This window comes from Artemia franciscana, chromosome 4 (assembly GCF_032884065.1).
Source record: "Artemia franciscana chromosome 4, ASM3288406v1, whole genome shotgun sequence".
NCBI lineage: Eukaryota > Metazoa > Arthropoda > Branchiopoda > Anostraca > Artemiidae > Artemia > Artemia franciscana.
Window position 1 is genome coordinate 38,101,345 of NC_088866.1, and position 23,570 is coordinate 38,124,914.

At 35.7% G+C, this 23,570-nt stretch overlaps 1 protein-coding gene across 3 annotated transcripts; it reads right to left on the reverse strand.

The window, feature by feature from the left end:
- Positions 1–10,796: 10,796 nt before the first annotated feature.
- Positions 10,797–21,996, reverse strand: LOC136026398 (uncharacterized). Of its 3 annotated transcripts, none has more exons than XM_065702956.1 (4): positions 21,784–21,996; positions 16,106–16,402; positions 14,023–14,157; positions 10,797–11,533 (listed from the first exon to the last, which is right to left on the reverse strand). In XM_065702956.1, exons 1-4 carry the CDS (start codon positions 21,950–21,952, stop codon positions 11,388–11,390), a joined length of 747 nt encoding a protein of 248 aa, XP_065559028.1. In that variant the 5' UTR covers positions 21,953–21,996; the 3' UTR covers positions 10,797–11,387. The 3 variants fall into 3 exon arrangements, with proteins under 3 accessions (XP_065559028.1, XP_065559026.1, XP_065559025.1); XM_065702954.1 differs by having other exon boundaries at positions 10,797–11,500; positions 16,055–16,402; XM_065702953.1 differs by having other exon boundaries at positions 16,055–16,402.
- Between the last annotated feature and the right edge of the window lie 1,574 nt (positions 21,997–23,570).

The following is a 23,570-nucleotide window of genomic DNA, read 5'->3' on the forward strand; positions in this document are numbered from 1 at the left end:
AGTAAATAAACCTATATAACCTAATTTAATTTTTTCTACCCCTTGCGATATGAGTTTCTGAAACTCCTAATAAGTCCAGTTCGAAGTGTTTGAATTTGTCAGTCAAAATGTTGGTACGATAGTTATTTTTTAACGTCGCAGCATTTCAATAGTTGCAATTTCAATAATCTTTATCTCATTGAAATTGTTTTGACCTCAGGAAAAGTAATAGTCTCGAAAACCAGTGAAGGACGGTGACCATCATCTAAACATCTAAATTCTGCTGTCTAAACCGAACTTCTCCTATCTAAACCGAAGCGCTTCAGCTGGCTTAGAACCATCAAACAGTTCGTGGTAACGAACTGTAGTAAGGAGCGACCTGGCTCAATAGTAACCAAAACTCTAAAAAACTGAATTTTTATAACAATAGTTACATCACAAGAATTGAATTTTAATGCTGATTTTAAATATATAAGTTTCATTAACTTTAGACTTACCCATCAAAAGTTACGAGCCTACGAAAATTTACCTTATTTTAGAAAATAGGGGAAAACACCCCCTAAAAGTCATAGAATCTTAACGAAAATCACACCATCAGATTCAGCGTATTGGAGAACCCTGTTGTAGAAGTTTCAAGCTACTATCTACAAAAATGTGGAATTTTGTATTTTTGGCAGAAGGCAGATCATGGATGCGTATTTATTTGTTTTGTTTTTTCTAGGGGTGATCGTATCGACCCAGTAGTCCTAGAATCTTGCGATAGGGCTCATTCTAACGGAAATTAAAAGTTCTAGTGCCTTTTTCAGTGACCAAAAAAATTTGAGGGCACCTTGGCCCCCTCCCACGCTAATTATTTTCCCAAAGTCACCGGATCAAAATTCTGAGATATCCATTTTATTCAGCGTAGTCGAAAAACCTTATAACTATGTCTTTGGGGACGACTTACTGACCCACAGTCCCCGTGGGAGGGGCTACAAGTTACAAACTTTGACCAGTGCTTACATATAGTAATAGTTATTTGGAAGTGTACAGACGTTTTCAGGGGGATTTTTTGGTTTGGGGGCGGCGGGTTGAAAAGAGGGGGATATTTTAGGGGAACTTTCCTTGGAGGAATTTATAACGAGGGAAGAAAATTTTCATGAAGGGAGCGGAGGATTTTCTAGCATTATTAAAAAAAAAACAATGAAAAAATAAATATGAAAAGTTTTTTCTACTGAAAGTGAGGAGCAGCATGAAAATTTAAAAACGAGCAGAAATTATTGCGCATATGAGGGGTTTACCTCCTCGTAATACCTCGCTTTTCACGCTAAAGTATTTTTAGTAATTTCAACTATTTATTCTACGGCCTTTGTTATTCAAGGGTCATTCTTAAGGAATTGGGACAGAATTTAAGTTTTAATGTAAAGAGCGAGGTATCGACGAGGGGTGAACTCCCTCATATACGCAATAAAACATACGAATATAGAAGTTTTTTACGTAAGTTAATTCTTGAATTACGTCTATTTTTTACTAATGAAAATGTTCGTAAAAAAATTAAAAGTTCTAGTTGCCTTTTTAAGTAATCAAAAAATTGGAGGGCAACTAGGCTTCCTCCCTCTCTCGAGCCAAGATCAAAACATGCATTAATTAAAAACGTCCAGAAATTAAATTAAAAAAAAACAAGTTTTTTAAAATGAAAGTAAGAAGCGACATTAAAACTTAAAACGAACAGAAATTAATCCGTATATGAAAGGGGCTTTTCCTCCTCAACGGCCCGCTCTTTACGCTAAAGTTTTTTACTGTTTTAAGAAGTAGAGTTAAGAGAAAGAGTCAAACTTTAGCGTAAAGAGCGGGGCGTTGAGGAGGAAAAGCCCCTTTCATATACGGATTAATTTCTGTTCGTTTTAAGTTTTAATACAATTGCTTTTATTTATTATTTTAATATCTATTGTTTGAAAAATCTGAAACACCTATGTTTTGCAATAGGCTAACTTGCAAAAACTGTGTAAACATTATAAGGGGCTGGAAATTCCAACTGTGTCTTCAGATTTCGTTTAAAATTTGATTTCCAACTCAATATTTTAGTTTGTTTAACATTAAAAAATATTAAACAGAAATATAGATCTCCTATATTTAGCATTCAATAAAAGTATCGTAGCAAAATGACGCAAGATTATTTTTAAAAATTCTAAAAACAAAATTTAGGAAACAGATATGAAGAGACGAACAGATGAACCTGAAACAAACATAGAAAGTCGAATTTGAAACGAATAGAAATTACCATGGACGACTCAATAAAACTTTAAATGAATAGAAATTAAAACTTTTGTAAGTTAAATGAAACGAAGTTGTTATGAAATTAAAGTGTATTTTGAACACCGCAAGACTAAATTGATAAGTATCTTTTTTTCAATTTTTTCCGGGAAAAATTTCCTGGTCTCTGTAAGTAAGGAGCGACCCGGCTCAATAGTAACCGAAACTCTAAAAAAACAGAATAATGATACCAATATATCCAAAGAATTGACATATTATGCTGGTTTCAAATATATACGTTTCAATAAGTTTAATCTTACCCATCAAAGGTTGCGAGCCTGAGAAAATTTGCCTGATTTAAAAAAAATGGGAGGTGATCGTATCGACATAATTGACTTACTTGACTTAAGTCTCCTGCCGGGCACTGCTCGGCGTAGAGAGTGACGTCTTCCTCCTCCATCCGCTTCAATCCATAGCGAGTATTTGCTCTTCGCTCTATCGGATGTTTGCTATCGTCAAGAGCTTGGACAAGCTGTCGGACCAACGTTTTTTCGGTTGGCGGCGTGGTTGCTTCCAACCGGCTTTGATAGGGTCGAAGTAGTAGATCGTCTTTTCGGGTAGATGTGGTGGCATTCGAAGCAGGTGCCCGAACCATCGTAAGGTTCGCTCGGCTGCTTGAGTCGAAAACCAACACTGCTTTGTAAACTGCAGGAGTTTCTCGTTGCTGACAAAGTCGAACCATCGTAGGCCCTCGATCCTCCTCAGGCTCTTCGCATATAATACGTCGATTTTCTTGAGGGTTGCAGCTTATGCTTGCCATATCTCAGCTCCGTAAAGCATCACAGAGCTGACTAGAGCGTTGAAGATCGCATCTCATGTCATCACATCTGTGATGACACGACCTCCAAATTTGAGCCAAAAGCTGAGACGTAAAACGGTTTTTGTCAAAATGTAATCTATGATGACATTGAAGAGCTCTGGGGCCACTGCACATCCTTGTCGTCATTTGAAGGAATGGGCTGCGCCGACCATTTACTTGTACACAGCTCTCCGTCGCATGGTGCAGCACCTTGAGAAATCTGCAATATTTCCGGGTAGGCCAGTCAACTCAAGAATCTGCCAAAGAGCTTCTCGATCGACTGAGTCAAATGGAGCACGGAAGTCGACGAAGGCATAATTGCTTTCTGCCTGAACTCTGTGGTCTTCTCTACTATTTATCAAATCGTGAAAATTTGCTCGTTGGTTGAACGGCCCGACATAAAACCAGCTTTCTCCGGTCTCCAGATTTTTCGAATGGTATTCCGATATCAATCCAGCAGGACCATTGAAAATAGTGTGCCAAGGACTGACAGTAGGGTTATTCTCCGGTAGTTGGAGTAGTCGCTTCTTGAGCCTTTCCTCTTCCATAAGGGGATGATGACACCCTTCCGCCAATCTTCGGGAATTATCTCTGTTTGCCAGATTGTAGACAACAGGGTGGAAACAGGAGCATTGCAGGACCTCCATATTTTAGCAACTCCGAGCTTAAGCCGCAGATACCAGCAGATTTATTATTCTCGAGCCTTTTTACTGCATATCCGATTTCTGAGGGGGTGAAAGGCTCGTCTGGAGGAGCATCTGTTTCGGGTCTTTGACTGCAAGGTGGGCTGGGGCTATCATTAGGAGGCAGAGATGGACTAGTATTGTTGAGGAGCGAACAGAAGTGGCCCTTCTACCGCTCAAGACAAGAACCCTCATCAGAAAGAAGTGCCCCATCCTTGGACAGGACAGGACCCAAGGTGGGAGTTTTATTTTTCTTTAGGTCTCGGAGATGCTTGAATAGGCTGCCCATGTCTTTCTGTTTTGCAGCTAGTTCAATTTCATTGGCCTTCCTTGCAACAAACTAGGTTCTATCCAGGTGACTGAGTCTGTTCAGCACTCCATTGAGCCTTCGATATGTGGTCATGTCCCCAAGTAGTCCTGCCTTCCGTCTTTACTCTATGAATTGCAGTGTTTCATTAGTTAGCCACGATTTCTTTGGGTAACTCCTCTTGCTAAGCACTAGTTGTGCTGTTTCGCTGGTCTGCGATTTAAAATACTCCCAGAGATATTCGCTGCTATTAAGTGAGCCAATTGGCTCGAAGCGATTCGATATCTCAATACTGTGCTTCTGGCGAGTATCTGGCTCCTTTAGTTTCCCAATATCTGCAGCGAAGAGCTTTCTTTCCGATCGTTGAGCATGGAGATGAAGCCAGAGATCGGCGCACACAAGCCTGTGGTCTGCGTTTCCGAGCTCTGCTGATCCATGAGTTTTGCTGTTCTTCACCAATGATCTTCAATGCTTGGAAATAATAACGTGGTTAATCATCTTCTTTGTAAGACCGTCGTTACTATACCGCGTGTACTCATGAATTGTTTTACGTTGGAAGTAAGTGTTTGCGATACAAAGGTCGGGTGATCAGTGCAGTTCAAGTAGGCGAAGCCTATTGTCGTTAAGTGAGCTGGGGGATACAGGACCGACTGTGCCGTGCCATATACCCGCGCATTGTTGCGCACTGTCGCATTGAAGTCGCCAAGTAGAACAGTTATATCAGGGGGGTAGGGAGAACTGTCGCAAGGCATCTGGACAAAGCAGAGTAGAAATCCTCCTTAGTCACATCATCAGAATAGTTGGTCGGGCATAACATACGCTGACAGTCATCTTGCAATGCTTGTGTCCAAAGCGGGCCTTCATTAACCTGTCAGATACAGCTTCGTGTAAAAGTATGGCCTTTCTTGTAAGGCTACTTAGTGCAAGGCAAACGCCATTCCTTCTCGTGCTTCCTCCAGATCAGATCAATGAGTCACTGTTACCTATTCGCTCTTCTCCGCTTCCGGTAAGACGGGTTTCTGTAAGACCCGCTATCGAAACTTTATTCTTGCGAAGTTCTTTGGAGAATAGGTTCTTTGACGCAGCAGCATTCAGAGTCAAGACGCTCCAGGTGGCTGTTCGTAGCCCCCTTTGGTCCATAAGGTTTAGTCTGTCAGTCTTTCTGATGTCGTCAGCATGTCCATTGACGCGCAATGGTCGAGATCTTATAAAGGAATCTGGATCCGAGGCTATGTTGTCACTTGCCATAGCATTTAATTTTCAGGTGAAGGGTCGCTACCCAAACAGTCCCTAGACCTGGAATTTGATTAGAGTTAGGTTAAACCTAAGTACTGAGATTCTTGGGGTGGGCTCCACCCGCCACATGAGGTTTCGGCCGTCCTGATTGGAGTGGTTAATTAGGGGAGAAACACCATATCCAGAGGCACGTGGTCAGCAGACAGAGTCTGCCTCATTCCGGACGAACTCAATGATCCTAGATAACGGTCCTAGATAATCGTGAGAGGACTAGATAATCGTTATTCGAACGGAAATTAAGAGTTCTAGAGGCCTTTTAAGTGACCAAAAAATTGGTGGGGACCTAGGCCCCCTCCCGTGCCCCCTTTTCCTCAAAATCATCCGATCAAAATTTAGAAAGAGCCATTCCGTTCAGAATAGTTGAAAGGCCGAATAATTATGCCTTGGGGATATCATAACCCTCCCACAGACTATGGGGATAGGTATTTAAGTTACAAAATTTGCCTATTGTTAACGTACAGTATTTGTTATTGGGAAGTATGTATATATTTTGTTAAGGGGGAGGATTTTCTGCTGGTGGCATTTTCCTTGGTTGTAATTTTCCATGACGAGGGAAGTTTTCAGGTGGTGAATTTTTCAGGGGAAATTTTACCCTGGGGAAGTTTGTCAGAATTACTAAACAAAATTTTTCTTATATCTTGCTTTCTCTTTTCCGTCTCAATTTTACATGTGGAAATGTTAGGAGTAATTGTCCGGGGTAAATTTTCACCAGGATTGAATTTTCCAGAGAATAAGTCCTTGGGGAAGAGGGATTTTTCCATGGAGGAGTAGCCAGATTTCCTGGCATCATTTAAAAACAATCACAAATTAGATAAAAAAAAAACAAGTTTTTTCAACTAAAAACAAGGAGCAAAATTCAAACTTAAAACGAACAGAAATTATTACGTAAATGAGAGTGCTACTCCTCTGTAACACCTCGCTCTTTACGTTAAAGTAGGGATTCTGTCCCAATCTTTTAAGAAGGACTCCTGAAAAACTATGTTCGTTTAGTTAGAACAATACTACTGCTTCTACTAAAAACTCACCACTGCACCAAGCCACCTGAGGCCAACACAGCTACACATGTTCCTCCTCCATCCCAATCTATTCCAAGCCTCCCTCTTTACACCCTCCCAGGAAGTTCCCATTTCCTTTAAATATTTCTTTATGACATCCTCCCACCCAAACGAGGTCAACCTGCTTTCCGTTTAGCACTAGATGGTTGGCCAAAAAGGACAATCTTCGGCAATCTATCATCGTTCATCGGCTGAAAAATTCATCATCAAAAAATTTCGGAATATTTTAAATTCAGTAAAACGGAAAGCTCAGAAACTTCATTTCCGAAATGAATTTCACAAAATCAAGGGAATATGAAAAATACATGGAAAACAATAAATAAACTTTTGGGTAAGTTTCGTAGTAGGGAGGAGATGAGAGCCATGAAGACGACAGAAGGTCGTCTTACTGATTCTCAACATATAGCTGAATATCTGTGTGGTTACTTTGCAAATGAAAGAAAAAGGCTTTGCGATCAAGCGCGGGCTAACCTACGTATATCTGTGAGTTTTGGATCTGTTTTTGAAAGACAGCCTACAAGTGAGAATTCTTTTGAATTTGTAAGACATTTGGAACGGGAAGTGGCACAATTCCTGGCTGCGATGAAGTCGAGTTCTAGCGGGATGGATGAATTTTCGCTGAAACTCATACAAGCCGCAAAAACGACGTGTCTTACCTGTCTTGACGCACCTCATCAATCTTTCTCTGGATCTTGGAGTCTTCCCGGAATCACTAGAGATTGCAAGAGTGGCTCCTCTTCATAAAGGAGGGAAAAAAGATGACCCATCGAATCGAACACCTATATCTATTCTCCCATTTTTTCTAAGCTATAAGAGAAAGTGGTAGCCCAGTTAAGCTTTTATATTGAAAAGAATAAAATCTAATGGAAAACCAATTTGGGTTCACAAAAGGGCTATCTACAGATATGGTAGTTCTGAAATTGGTTGATTAGATTAATGATGCATTTGAAGCTTGTCTTATACCTGCAGCAGTGTTTTTGGATATGAGAAAAGCGTTCAATACGGTGGACCACCCGGGGCTTATTCAAGCTCTTGACTCGATTAGGGTGAAGGGTTCAAGCCTTAAGTGGTTTTCATCATATCTACACGATCGGTATCAAATAGCACAGAATGGATCATTTTTATCTTCAAAAAAGAAAATAGAGTGCGGGATCTCAAAAGGGTCAGTCCTGGGACCCCTCCTTTTCATTATTTTTATTGATCGAGTGAAGCATTGCCTGTTGGAGGCTGGTGTCATCCTGTTTGCAGATGACACTTTGCTCTTTCTAGCTGCGCCTTTGCTTGATGTTTTGTATAATAAAATTCATAATGCTGTCTCTGAATTTCTAACTTATTCTCAAGAAAATTTGTTAACCCTAAACTTTTCTAAAACCTTTTCACGATATTCTCCAGACTTCCGTCAAGTGTTGGAAATGATCAAATCATGGTTCGAGGATATGTGATAAAAAGAGTAGCAACAACGAAATATTCGGGGTTTTTAATTGATGAAAACCTGTCATGGAAAAATCATTCAAATCCGATAGCTGAAAAATTAAGCATAGGTTTTGGGGTGATGCGGAGAATTAAAAATCTAGTCCCAAAAAAGATTCTAAAAATTATTTATTTTTCTATATTTTGTCCATATATTAGCTACGGATGATGTATATGGGCAAGTAATTTTGTACCATGTTTCAAAAGAGTACAAAAACTTCAGAATAGAGCTGTAAAATTATTATCAGAATTTTATGATTCTGATGAGGTTCCTGCTCATGAGCATTATAAAAAGAATAAGTTAATGGATGTATCCCAAATTCGAGATTACCAAGTCACGATTTTCTCGTATAAATATTTGAATCGCCTGCTCACCCCTGCTTTTGAAAATCTTTTTACTTTTGATAGAGACCGTCATGGTCATATTACAAGAAAAGCTGATAGCTTAACTCATGCGTTTAGGAGTACCACTCAGGCATCTTTTGTGATTTGCCATTTTGGTTCCCATATTTGAAATATTTTGCCCGAGTGTGTGAAAAATGTGCTTAGTCTTCCGGCTTTCAAGTCAAGGGTGAAGAAGTTTCTTTTATCTCGTGAGTGATTTTGATGTGAAGCACGTTCCAGGTTGTCATTCTATTCAATGCATTTGCCTGATTTATTTTGCTGTTAATTTTTTCCCGTTAATTTTTTTTTTGTTTTCTGTCTTCTTATTGTCTTTTCCTCTTTATATTTCTTTCCTTTCTTCCTTCATCAGTTGAGTTTCTTTTGTATTAAGTAGGGTGATATGAACGTGGTTTTAATTTGCTGAGGGTGATAACCTCGCTTGCCCTTCCGAGCTTATTGCCTTTCTTGGCAGACGAATGGCGAATAGTCCTTGTTTTCTTTTTTTAATAAATGTATATCTCATATCTCAGAACGTACCCTAGCCATATCGACCTTTTATTATAGCCCTAGAGAGCGGGATGAACCACTTTTTTCTTACAGCCTACTGTTTGAAACATAGTCAGTCCCTCTGGGCTCTTCCCTCTTCAACGCCCCACTCTCTATGCTAAAGTTTTTGTTGTTTTAAAAAATAAAGTTGCGAGAAAGGGTCAAAACACCCCCTCTCGTATACAGGATAATTCATGTTCGTCTTAAGTTTTAATGTCGCTGCTTACTTTCAGTTGGAAAACTTGTTTTTATTTAATTTCTGAACGTTTTTGAATTAATGCAAGTTCTGATTTTGGCTCAACGCACATAAATAATAAAAACAAAATTTGTATATTGAATTTTTGGCTAAATGACTTTCTCAGAGTTTTCATCGCACGATATTGAGGAAGAAAAAGGTGGGGGAGGAGGCTGAGTTGCCCTCCAATTTTTGTTTAGGTAAAAAGGCAACTATAACTTTTTTTTATAAATGTTTTTATTAGTAATAAATATACGTAACTTGAGAATTAACTTACATAACGAAATTTTATATTCGTATATTTTTATTATGTCTATGAGGGGGGCTCTCCCCCTCGTCAATGCCTCGCTGCTTCAGGAATGATCCCTGAATCACAAAGGGCGTAGAATAAATAGTTGAAATTACTAAAAATAGTTTAGGGTATAGAGCGAGGTATTGAGGAGGAGACGAACCCCCTCATATACTTAATAATTTCTGTTCATTTTATGCTTTAATGCTGCTCCGTACTTTCAGTAGAAAAAAAACTTTTTTTTATCTATTTTCTTATTTTTTTATAAATAATGCTAGAAAATCCTGTGTCCTCTTCCTGAAAATACTCTTCAATCATGATAAATTCCTCCATGGGAAGATCCTCTTGCGTAACTCCCTCCCCCCAACACAAAAAAGTCCCCCCGAAAACGTCTGTACAAACGCCTGTACCCAATAATCATTACTATGTGAAAACAATGGTCAAAATTTGTAACTTGCAGCCGTCCCCTCGGGACTGTGGGGGATTAAGTCGTCCCTGAAGCCATGGCTATTAGGTTTTTCGACTATGCTGAATAAAATGGCTATCTCAAATTATGGTCCGGTGACTTTGGGAAAGAATTTGAGCGTGGGAGGAGGCCTTGGTGCCCTCAAATTTTTTGGATATTTAAAAAGGGCACTAGAAATTTTAATTTGCGTTAGAATGAGCCCTCTCGCAACAATCTAGGACCACTTGGTCGATACGATCACCCTTGAGAAAAACAAAACAAATGAACACGCATCTGTGATCTGTCTTCTGGCAAAAAACTCAAAATTCCGCATTTTTGTAGATAGGAGCTTGAAGCTTCTACAGTAGGGTTTTCAAAAACGCTGAATCAGATAATGCAATTTTTGTTAAGATTCTATGACTTTTTGGGGGTGTTTCCCCCTATTTCCAAAAATAAGGCAAATTTTCTCAGGCTTTTAACTTTTGATGGGTAACACCAAACTTGATGAAACTTACATATTTAAAATCAGCATTAAAATACGATTCTTTTTATGTAACTATTGGTATCAAAATTCCGTTTTTAGAGTTTCGGTTACTATTGAGCCGGGTCGCTCCTTATTACTGTTCGTTACCACGAACTGTTTGATTCTATAAAAATTATATCAGTTCATTTGTTGATAGACAAGTTTGTCTATCATCCCTCCATGCGTCATTTCTAGGGCAAAACTGAGGTAGATAGTCATAGAACAAAGGGATGAAGAATGGACTAATTTTGGGTTGACGCGTGACGGAAAATGTCCACTGGACTTGTGTCCAAAAACTGAGACCGAATTTGCTTGGACTGACAGGCAAACAAGTGAAACCTAAGCCTATATAGTTTGGTCACTTGTAGTCTAAAGGTGGAATACCGTGTCACGGGATTGACACATGACCAACAAGTCCTCTGGACTCGAAAGCGATTTTTTTTTTTCTTGAGCGTTAGGTCTTGCAATATCTAAATAAAATACCATACGCAAATAACTGTAAAAAATTATTTTATTTTCAAAATAGATCAAGTCTAAAGTTCAACGAGACTGTAGATATGCATGCTTTATTAATTATTTTAAACATGTATGCTTGTAAACAATAAGATCAATAAAAGAATATACTACTAATAAATATGAACAAAAGAATAAAAGTAGAGAACAAATGAGATCAACATAAGGAGCCGCAAATACGGTTTTATGAACAGGGTTGCCACTCCCTAGAGATTTGTGACAAGTCTTAGATATTAATTTTTTTCTGTTTTCTTTTTTTTGGTTAAAAAAACGAAAAACTCTAATTAAGGATGATTTTGAAAACAACAATAAACAAACAAAAGAAATATCAACTTTTGTGCGATTATGTCTTTAATGCTTTTTGTTCGTTAAGGTTGTAAGAAGTATGGGCCGACTTGACATGTAATAATTTTGCTTGGGTTATGGCAACACTGTTTACGTACAATACAAAAATATTTGAGATTCTTAGAGAGACTATTTAACGAAGGGATCACAGTGAACTAATTGAAAAACGCCACAGCAGAAAAGAACTGCTCTCACTTCTCGGCATGAAGGTAATCTTGCATCAAGGTCATCCCAGCCCAGCATAGTGAAAAGACGGGTCATATTTCAGGCTTTTTATCCTCATGAAACGTGGCTCAAATTTTCTTCTTGAAGTCGTAGATGATTCCGGTACACGCAGAGCTTCATAAGAAGGTAACGAATCAGTTTCGAGATCTGGTAAAAGGGTGAATATTACATTTTTCTATTTGTATTTTATTTATGTTAAACAAACGTGATTTTGTGTCAATTCGAACATGGTCAATATTCGTAAATAAAACTATAATTTGAGGAAACAGTCAATGTAAATTTTAACAGTAAAATGTAGGGTAAATATGCATTTACTTTGTCCAGTTATTGGGATTTACTTCCCTGAAAGTGGCTCTTAAATTAATATGTATTTATTTTATAGTATATTCAATCAATTCCCCTTGAAATTAGCTTAAATGTGGAATTGATTAGCACCATGCTAAAAATATCACGACTCATTTGAACATAACTCCTGAGGATTTACTGAAAAAAAATTCTAAGATTTATGAAAAAAAAAAATCAACAAGCAGTATTTCATTTTTTCCACTTATAGGGATTTATAGAGATTTGGTAACCGTCTTCAAAGTACAGTAACAGGAATAGAAGTTATAAACTATATAAAAGTATAAACTATACAAGATTTTTTTTTTACAAATAATGACAAATAAAAACCTTAACATACCTCAAATTTCCCTTTGAACAAGCTTATAAACAATTTAAACAATTTTAAATGAGGAACATCAAGAACACCGGTCGTTCAAAATAAAAGTACATTAACTACAATATCTCTTCTCTTAAAAAAATAAAAGATACAATATTCAGAGCTGTTAAACGGCCGCAAAAAAAGTATAATAAGGTAAACTTGTTTGGAACGACTAAAAAATCAACATTTTTTATTTTTATTATGTAGAAATACAGTCAACTGAATTTTAGAAGTTTACAGTAGAAGTTGAAATAAATATCTTTTAATTTTAGAACACTGGCTGCTACTCACTCGAACAAGAATATTAACCAGTAATTCCAAGAATTTTAGCTATTTAATGCGCTACTAGTACCCAAAACCTTGCACAAGACATTTCAACTTATGAAGAACAAATTCAAGAATAAGAAAGAAAATCTCTTCTGAACAATGTTGGTCTTACAGATCTCCCAAGCACAATACTTTTAAATTACTTTTTTTAAATACTACTCCGCATCTCCAACTGTTGCAACCAATAGTGAAGCCTTGCTTTTTAGAAAAAAGTTAATTTTCAAAAGTACGCCCATTGCTGCATTTTATCCTTCTCTTAAGAAAGAAAATCCAGCTTCTTCTTCTTTTATTTTTAATTGAAAAGTAAAATTAATTCCATCAAAATTATTATCATTATATTAAATATATCAACTGATTATACAAATATATTAGCAGACTGATTAAAAAAAATAACTGGGAATGGTACCCGTAGTTTAGTATCAGAATGCAACGGTCCCTCCTTTCCGGAAGACTAAAATAAATATGAAGTACTTAGTCATGCAATACTGCAAATAAATATTAACAGTTTTCTTTTCTGACAAAGATTTTTATTCCTAACCCCCAGACAATAGTGACAGTTTTTCAGTTGCTCTTGATCTTGTTGGTTTATTCACACAGAGTCTATCGGGCGCCTGATATAAAAAATGGGAAAGACATAGCTTATACTCTCTTGGGAGGACTGAAGAGACTATGCTTTCCCCTCCCCAAAATACTGCATTTGAAATCCTCTAGCACATTTCCCTAAAAAAAACCCTCCTGAAAGTTTCAACTCCACCTGTAAAACAAAAAGAGGCTACCCTCTTTTGATGATCGGAAGTCGATCGGTCTCTGATTGTAAAAGTGTTACGAAGAAATATGGGCTTCATCTTACACGATTAGCTAGGTGTTACTAAGAGTAATAATCTGAAAGGTCCCATAAAAAAAATTCATTTATTTTCGTGATCCTTTTTTAATAAACAGTTTACGAGAATTTTTCTTCGCCCTTTGTTTCTTTTGCTTCATTTTTTTTTAGTCTTAAGGCTTGGACCAAACTAGATAAAGTCTTGCGAAGAAGTCGGTGAATTTATAAATAATTTGGTTCAACACAACAAAATTTAGTTTTTTTTTTGCTATTGTTATCGTTATTCAATCAAAATTGAGGAGGTTCGTCTTAAAACCTGTTGACCTTGTATCTAGCGAAATTTCTAAGTCTAATGGCAACTGCGGCAATGAGAGTGAATACTTCCACTGGTACAACATTGGGACAGTTTGCATAATGCTTTGCCATCCTACGCAAAAAGAATAATCTTTTTCTTTAAACACTAAGGCTAGTCAAAAAGCCAATTTTTATATTCACGACAACTGCTATAAGTTTTTCAAGTATATTGTGTGATCTAAAATTCACATATCGTAACCCAGCATCAACCGTAGCGGATTTAGAAGTAAGCAGCGTCGTTTTAGGAGTAATTTCTGCTCGTTTTTTCCCGATATCGCTTATTGCAATCACAACTCTGGCATCTTAATTTAGCTTAAATTAAAAAGCAATTCGATTTTGCGTTTTTAGTGTATTCACATATCGGCGTATTTGATTCTGATGTTGATAATGAACCAGCTCTATAAAAAAGCGAAAAAATAAACATACAATTACCTCTTAAATGAAATTGGGGTTCTTCCAATGATGATGAAGGAGCGTCGTTTTGAATAATATCGTTTCCCATTTCCTCTCTCGACTTAAACCGGGTTCGGATGTCACCAAAGAACTTTCGCATGTTGCTTAATGCACCTAAAATATAACTAGTGTTTAGTTTGTATCTAGAATACTACAAAAAATCATTAATAAGGACAATAAATTAAAAATATTATCAACCATTGTTGACAGAGGCAAGGCCGTATTCGGAATTTTGTTGGGAGGCGGGGGAACCATTTTTTAGAGAAAAAACTTAAAAACGCTCCAGAAATTGGCTTATATGCATTTTGTTGCATTTTCAAAAGCCGGACAAACTTTTTTAGTTGGGGGAGGTAGAACCCTTAACCCTCCTTGAATAAAGCCTTAGAAACAACACAAGATAGTTCTATGTAACAATGACAACTATCCTTAGTAACCTTAAAATAATTATTATTTTATGTTGTTGAAGCTAATAAGGCTAAAACATTAGACGTTCTTTTTAAGTTTAGGCTTTGGCAATTTCGAAAAATGTAGTAAAATTTACTTTGTGTGGTGCTCAACAATATTAATACTGACAAAGACTATTATCAATATTAAAGATTATCGATGTCAAAATATTCAGTTTTTAAATATCTCTGCAAATCAGAAACTAATTTCAGTAGGCTAATAATTGCTCCATACCTAGGCGATGTCTAAATATTACTCTTTCCTAGGTGGAAGTGCCGTTTGGGTGGGGGAGGGCAAAGGGAGGCAGTCGCCCCCAATAATTTAGAGAAAAAATTCTCAGGCCAAGCCTCTTGACTATTCGTATATGAACCCTCTTGCTCCCCCCCCCCAAATAAAAATGCTAGACATTCATCACTGCTCCTAAGAGATAAATGTTCTCGATAATTAAGTCATCTTTTCTTGCTTCTTCGGAAAAATTTCAACCGCAAGTTAAAATTTTGTTAAAGCTAGGTGTGACAAAGATTAAACGCTCCATCGTCTTATGAGTTTTCTTTAACAAAACATTGACTTAAGAGGCAATTTAATTATCTAAGAAACCTGAAACAAGATATTTTTCTATAAATTGGCCCTGTTGTTATTTTCTTCAAAACCACTATTTTCTCCCTTGTCATTATAGTCATGCTTTTGTCCGATAAATACTCATGATAAGTTTTTCGGTCATTTTTTCCTGTATGAGTTTACAGCTCCGATAAAGGAATATTATAGTTAATTTCGTTATAATATAGTTAATTTATTGTTAATTTTATAGTAAGTTAATTTATATATTCTTAGTAGGTTTTAATGGAGTTTATATGATTTGCAATTTCAATTTACATTTCATTTCGTACAGCCAATATCGGAAGTTTGTAGAGCACATGGAAGAAGCACCAAGTCATCATTTTATAAAATAAATATATCAATGGTTTGAAAACCTGAAGATCCTTTTGTTTTTAATCAAAGAAATCTGCCATTGTTTTTAATCAGTAGCTAAATAGTTAATGCCACAGAAGAGTGTCTCAGCTGCTCAACGATTTTGTGCCACAAAACACCAACTTCTATCTGAAGAGGGCCAAAATGCCAGATAACGGGAATTCTAAGATAATGGGAATTAATAATGATAATGGGAATTGATGGATTGACATGATTGATTGATGATTGATGGATTGACAGATAATGGGAATTTATGGTTAATCAATTTTTAATGGTCTAAAACACTTTATAGAAGGTTTTGAGGCTTCCACTTGAGAAACCACAGCAAAGTAAACGTTTCTGTCAGTTTGTGTCACAATACCTTGATTCTGTCTAAAGAGGATCAAAATGTTGGAAAATGAAAATTCTAGAAGAACCAACCGATTTTGTAGTGGTATGAAACACTAAACAGGAGATTTTTAGCCCCCCATCACAAATACAAAATTTTTAGTCTGATTTTTGAACATAATGTTAAGAGGATGAAGTTATTTTTTTATGACTGATATAAAATCACAATTAAACTAAGATAGGTAGCAATTTTCTTTTGTGCAGAACGCACCTAGACTTAGAATTGATGTGAGTTGACTTGGGTCTTCTTTCTTTTTCTTACCAAGGCCAATTGTATCTGTCGATGGTTCATATTTTTTCTTCTTGCCTCCTCTTTTTTCCTTTCTTCTTTTTCCACTTTTGCCTTTTCTTCCTTTCTTCATGTGATCCTTAAGTTTTTTTCTACTTTCTTTCCTCAATTTCTTCTTTTTTCTCAGTTTTTTAACCATTTCTTTTTTAATTGCTCCCGATCGGTAAGCTGGAAGATAGTCCAAGTCAGAAAAAATTTTTCGACCAATAAGCGCTCGATTGTATTTTATACTTTTTGGAAATACATCGTTCTTGTTGTCATCGAAACAATCTAGAAAAAGATAATTATATAGGCTTTAGCAACTCAGAATGTTTGTCATAATGAAGAAAATACGCACTGAAAACCCTGCTAAGCGTAAAGTCTGTATTTTAACAAAATTTAACCATAGGCAATTGACTGTTCAGTCCGCATACGGGTTGGGATGGGTTGAAATTTCAAAACGAAATTCAAATTTAAAAAAAAAAATTGAATTAAAGTAAACAGTGACTTTGACGCTTAGAACACGTAAAAATCACCCTATTTATGATAGAACTTTCTTTCTTTGTATGCTAAGGTTTGCCCTACTGAGAGTATGATTGATAACTATAAAGCGTTTCAAAGGTCGACAAACCTCCTCAAATATAGAAAAATTTCTATTACTTTTAATTCTAGATTCACTCTTCATTTCATTAAAAAAAAAATATCTAGTTTCCTGTCTGTTTTTTATACATTTTTAGTGCTATTTTAGTTGCAAGGAGGTATTTACTAGCTTCAACTTGTGTTCTTATGCTAAAAGTTTAGCTTTTGCATAGCTATACATTGAAAGTACCAAATGCCCTTGAAAAAGTACATACCTTAAAAAAGGTTTCTCGGGAGGAACGGATCTAGATCTCGAAAATACCTATAAAGATGATAATTGGTGTTTTTGATGTCTAAATAAGGAAATGTTTGGCGAGTATTTTTTTTTTTTTTATCTTGGGGATGTCACAAACCTTAAAATCTTTGAGCAGGTAACGTTATGAATGTAATACAATCTTCTACTGTACGCTTAAAATATTCGTGCAATAAGAGGAGGCTATCACTGCCTCAGCATCCATGGTATTCATTTACGTTGAAATATGAGAATACCGTTTTGATTCTTATGGAATAAGAACAATTCAGATTGCTCCCCCTTTTGGGGGTGTTTTACTTTTTTTTGAAAATTATATAAATTTATTTAAGTCAACAGTATTGGATGGGTAATTCCGAAATGGAAATACTTTATATTTAGAACCAATGTGACGAAGAAATTCATTTTAAGTATACGTTTTTGCCCAAATTTCTTTTTAGAATTTTGATTTCTATTGTAAAGGCTCATTCTTTATTTACCCTTTGTTTCTTGAACAGTTTTATGAAATGAAAACCTTTGAAATTTCTGACCCACCACTTGAAATTATATGACCGTATCGAACACCTGTAGAAATGTGAAGAGGAAAATTTTGGGTCGCTTTAATAATGATATGTCATATTATTTACGATCAGTCCATATTTTTAATTTCCACTAGCAATTATAATGGAAAATTTTGCATTATAATTGCTTATCTGAGCGTGATTAACAGTGAAGCCTCTGAAATTACCTCAACAGGTTCTCGAACTTCTTCTCTCTCAATTGGACTGTCTGTCTTGGCTACTACAATTAGCCATGACTTGATGCCCACAACTAATCCATTTTAATTCAATTCGAATTAATTCAATAAATAATTCATCTTATTTATCGAATACAAAATAATTTTCGTATTTTTTCAAACTCGTCCACTTTAGAAACGTGACCCCCCTACTCTATACAAACGCCTGATAACGTGCATTGAAATCATTAGTATACTTCCCTTCTATTATGAAAGTTGAAAATCTGGTAGACAACATTTAATCTGTAGATAAATGACTAGAATACAAAGAAGCTTTTCTTAAAGTGCTTTATAACATAGAAGAGGAGGTTTGATCCATTTTTAATGGTTAAAATTAAAAAGCTTAGCCTCTACAATCCTGAAATTATTTAAACTCCGAATCAATCTTGAGCAAAAGTTTAGTAGCACTTACAAACTCTTTGATTTTTTGAAAGTTACCCTAGTTATTTTTCATAGTCAATGTAAATTCCAGAAAAATTTCTAAGCTATACTGGACATGCAAAGAAAAAATGTAATTAGTCTTGGCGAATGCCTGCAGCAACGTCACTTTAAAAGGGAACAATAGGAGTCTACTTAATTGTCTGGAAAGTTACGATCCATTTAGAACAGTTTAACGAATTCTTATATACATAGGACATGGAAGATTTACTAAAGTTAACTAATGCGTAGGTAGGAAAAAAAACGTATATAAGAAAAATCGAGTTTTAGTAAGGAAAAAAGCAGTAATAACCTACTAGGCTATACACCTAAGAATTGAGGCCGAGAAAAATACATCTTGAAGACACTATTCATAAGCAATTTCTACATCTACTGCAAAATCGACCAGCAAAAAGCAAGGCAATACGAGGAAAGTTTTTTAAGTGTTCATTTCTACCACAAGTTAAAGACTAATAGCCAAAGGACCTGTTGGGAGACATGAATAAAATAATACAGAAATGAGTGCTCCTTCTGAGAATAAAAAAAAAATGCTTTTCGCACCATGTTTAGCATTCTAGGTCACCTTTAAATTTCCCACTCTACCCTCCAAAACCATCCTTGAAAATTTAAATCAAGGCCCTAGCCATGAGGCAAAACATGGTATATCCTACAAAACTGTTTCTTCGAAAATACTCAGCACTATAAGATTGAATTTTTCGCCAGAGTTGCAACGTATAGCCAAAAAGTACTATATTACAAAAAGACTAATGTTGGGCTTCAAGCCCTAGCCCTAAACGAGTTTCTTACTGGCACTTCCGATAACGGAAGATCTTCCGATAACGGAGATAAGAATTCAATGTAATGGAGAAAGGATAGAAATATACCACGACTCTTCCTCATAACGAGGCAATAAAACTTTGAATTTTCCCACGGTTGGCACCTATTTCTTATGCTAATAAATTTGCTTTTGGAAAACCAAGTAAAAATCCTAAATGGTTTAATTATGTCGTAAACCTCTGGTTTTATTAATCATTGCCGTCTAGCTTGAGCTCTACTTCCATAATCTAAGTTTGTTTTGCAGATATGGAAGGAAAACATACGAATTTTTTAGTAAATGGCAACAAGGAAAACGAGAAATTGTCATTATACAAATTTTCTTTCTATGGATCCAAATTTGGAAATAATTTCGCTGTGTAAAATCAAAAGAAAACACGTGCATTTTTAAGGTTTTAACTTTTGACAATTTACAGTTATGTGGTATTAAGTGAAAACAATCTAATAGTAGTTTCAATTTGTCTTTCTGTAACACAGGCACATAACGTGAAAAGGACTATAATTGGCTAACTAGAAGTAATTCATCAATGAGAAACAAGATCATTTTGTTGAACTTTGTGAACACAAGAATAAGGGAAAATCTGATCGGGTTAATCGTCCCAAGGGGATATGACTTAGGCAGTATTTTTGTGACTAATAGTCATTTCTAATTTTCCCTGCTTGAGAATTCAATCTTATTCGGTAATATTACGTCCGACACGGAAACACCAAAAACATATTACTATTGACGTTACGCATACTTTTTTCTTATTCAAAATTTGAATTAGGATTTCTTTTAAAAAATGGTATTAAATCTAACTGCCTTCCCATCAGTTTTCTTCGATCATACCAATCGGCGAACTCTGATTATCTATGCATATCCCAGAATATATTGAGTTCGAATGGCGGAATTTTTTCAACTTAAACGCTTACGTTACTCGATTTCAAGTTTACATTATAGTATGTAATATTGCAATACATATTTTGCAAATTACTTGGAATGGTAAAACATTGGCCTAAGCTTTTGAACTATGGGACACTGCTAACTTTCTTTTAGTGAATGACGAAAAATGTGCGAATTAAAAACTGCATTTATGTTACACAAATCCCATAAATTGGAGCTGGATTAGTTCCTTTTAAAGGTATTTATGGAGACAACATGTTTCCGCGGGAAGAACTAAACACTTAGTACTTGTAGAGAAAATAATTTCCTAGAAGTAAATTTTCATAATTAACATCCGTTTGAAAATTTCTAGCCATGACTACAAATCTGACAGGATATAGCAGTCAGAAAAATAAGATGAAACATTCTCCTTATTCAAACATATGACTAGAGCTTGCTTATAATATTTCATATATGAAGCGTATATTAAGAATCAATGCTAACATTTCGTGGAAATTAGCGAAGGGGGCAAAAATATACTTTTCAAAATTAAGAGGGGAGCAATTTCATTGTTTTTACAATTTTTCAGTTAAAGTACCAGCAAAGTCATTTTTCAACGAAAATACTGAAAAACAAATGAATTAAAATGCAGGTAGGCAATAAAATCTGGGGGGACTAACGCCCCCTGTCTACCCCAATAACACCACTGCTGACAAAAAAAAAAAAAAAAAAAAAATACTCTCTATGCCCTGTTGAGCGTAGAAGGCGTATCTCTTGAAACTTTATCTTTTCGCATTGGGTATTTAAATTAACTGATTTACAACATACCAATAAGCATATTTTATTTTGTTAGGGAAGTTAGTTGATAGCATAGCCTTTTCAAAGAAAAATAATGCCAATAGAAACTGTAAAGAAGAAACAAAGATTATGTACGCCAAGGTGGGGATATGCGTGTTGTCAGAAGATAAAATAAAAGTCTGGAAGAATTTACCATGGGGATGAGGCTTGAAATAACCATCTTTAAAGAAAAGTTTTACTTTGGTTTAGAGCATGACAGCCTCTTGTCCCTTTTGTATTTCCTTGGACTTCCTGAGGTGGTGAATCCCTGGCTAATCTTTTCCCTTAAAGATACTGGCATAACCCGATTCTAGGGAATGAGGTCCTTGCCCCCTCACAACATATTTTTGACTTAACGTTTAAGAGTGTTCTACTTGCGGATCAGATTTTTCTATGGGGGATGGGTCTCCATAGCCCATCTATGTTATTTCATTGTAAAAAAAAATTGACCCCTTTCTGCGAAGGGCCGGTCTTGTGTCTACTTATCCACGTAAACTTTCTATTGTATGCAATAAGGCATTATCGTAACTAAATAACAATGTTCCTATTAACGGTCTAGCATGAATTTCAGATTCTTAAAAACTCAGATGAGCAGAATTCTCAGTGTTTTAAATGGCTTTGGTAAGAAAAAAAACATATAAACAAATTTTGAAGGATTTAAATCATTTCAAATATAACTTTTTTTTTATAAATGCAATGTTTTGTAAATAGCTTAGCAAGAATGCAACCAGGATTTTTGGTCGAGGAGGGGGTTATTTTGGGGAGGTGGTTTACAATAAAACCTTAAAAACGCATCAAAACTCGTTTAATTGCTCGTTTAAATTGGGAGGGGGGGGGGTCAAATCTGGACTTCCTGGATGCTGCCTTATAGCCTAGTGTTATAAATGGCCCCATGAAGCGGTCAGCATGAAGTAACTATTATACTTGGAATAAATCTTGAATGGGGAATCGGATGGAGTTATTTATATTTCAATTTTTTTTGTTACTATCAGAAAAGGAATCTACCCAAGATTAACCTTACTTGTCGTAAAAAGAGGAAAAACTAAAATTTGACATACCAATACAATTATCCCCAATTTGTCTTCTGTTTACTCGGTTCTGTTGTCTAATTTTTCTAAGTATCCCTTTAAGCTCTCTTTTGCTCATTACAATATCACTATTATATGGTAATGTCAACACACTTGTACTAGCGTAAATAACTAAAAGCGTTCGGACTAATATATTCATTTCCTGTGTGATTATATACCTTGCACAGTCTGACTTACATTGGAGCCTCGTACAAGACTGGTGTTGCTTATATTTTCAAAAAAATCCCATTTTCTGCCCTTTAGACACAGGTACAATCAGCGCTAAGTTTTCTAAGATTTTGATTGGCTGAAATAATCCGTCCTTCAATCTGATTGGCTCATAGGTGCTAGTTCTAAAGGTTAAGAAATTGTCATTTAGGATGAACCAATTTTCGGAAAGTGTGGGAGGTTTCTTTTCTTAGGTTACTATTCTCAGCAGCAGGTATCAGAATTATTTGGTCTAATATTTTGATTCCGTGACAACTTGTAGAAATATAAATTTAAAGGAAGCGAACTAAGGCTTTAAGATATATATTTTAATAAGCCAAAATTGTGTCCATCATACTTGAGAATAGCTGTTAAAGTGGGTATTATGACAATATAAAGTGGAAAGGCCTGGTCAAAATCCTGTTTTGCAAAGAACTGGGCCATTTGGAAGAGGGCAAACACATATAATCTAACTATAGAAGATTCTATGAAAGGCGCTGGTCTGCAAATGTGAAGATCGAAACACAGACATAAACATGTTTATATCATTGACAGGATGTAACAACTTAGTAATTTAACGTAGGGGGGGGGGGTCAGCAGTTAGAGAGGACTAAAATAATTACCGCATAAACATTAAAAAAGCTTATTGTGCGAAAATGAGATTTTAACATTAAAGCTATGAAATTATCTGGGGCATGTGATCTGAAATGTCCCCCACCTCCTCTTACGTATATAGCTGGGTTTACCAAACCAATGAGTAAGATGCTGATATAAAATAAATAGTAAAAATAATTAGATACTCCCCTGGCTAAGCATTCCACAATATCTAGAAAGCTTTTGACTTTATATACTTTCCTCCTACAAAATATCTAACAATTTGACGTAGCCCCCCTCTATATCCAAATTTATATCTGTATTTACCATTTCAAGGATACCAATATTTAAACCAGCACCTACTATGTTGGTCAAGGCAGAAGAACGATTAATAAAACTATCCCGTTACGGTTATAATTATATCAGCATCTCAAGTAGGTGGGGTAAACACTTTACAATTTTGATTGTCATGGCATCTATTATTTATTTTCGTTTCTTTTAAATATTAAATAAAAAAAAACTAGTTTTTTTAACTGAAAGTAAGGAGCGACATTAGAACTTAAAACGAACAGAAATTACTCCGTATATGAAATGGGTTGTCCCCTCCGCAGTCCCACGCTCTTTACGCTAAAGTTTGACTCTTTGCCACAATTCTACTTTTTAAAACAATTAAAAACTTTAGCGTAAAGAGCGTGGGACTGCGGAGGGGACAACCCATTTCATATACGGAGTAATTTCTGTTCGTTTTAAGTTCTAATGTCGCTCCTTACTTTCAGTTAAAAAAACTAGTTTTTTTTTATTTAATTTCTGAACGTTTTTGAATTAATGCATGTTTGATTTTGGCTCTCCGCACATAAATTATTGAAATGAAATTAGTATATTAATTTTTTTTTTTGGCTTAAGAATTAACTTACGTAACAAACTTTTATATTCTTATATTTTTATTATTTGTACGAGGGGGTTTGTACCCTCGTTAA

What these genes read in the sequence shown, in the direction of transcription:
- LOC136026398 (XM_065702953.1), bottom strand. Translation starts at nt 21,952, where the DNA reads ATGAATATATTAGTCCGAACGCTTTTAGTTATTTACGCTAGTACAAGT. An exon ending in AATTGGGGATAATTGTATTG is followed by an intron (nt 16,403 to 21,783) that starts GTATGTCAAATT and finishes ATCTTTTTCTAG; the next exon opens with ATTGTTTCGATGACAACAAG. An exon ending in ACCCCAATTTCATTTAAGAG is followed by an intron (nt 11,534 to 14,022) that starts GTAATTGTATGT and finishes CCCTTTTACCAG; the next exon opens with ATCTCGAAACTGATTCGTTA.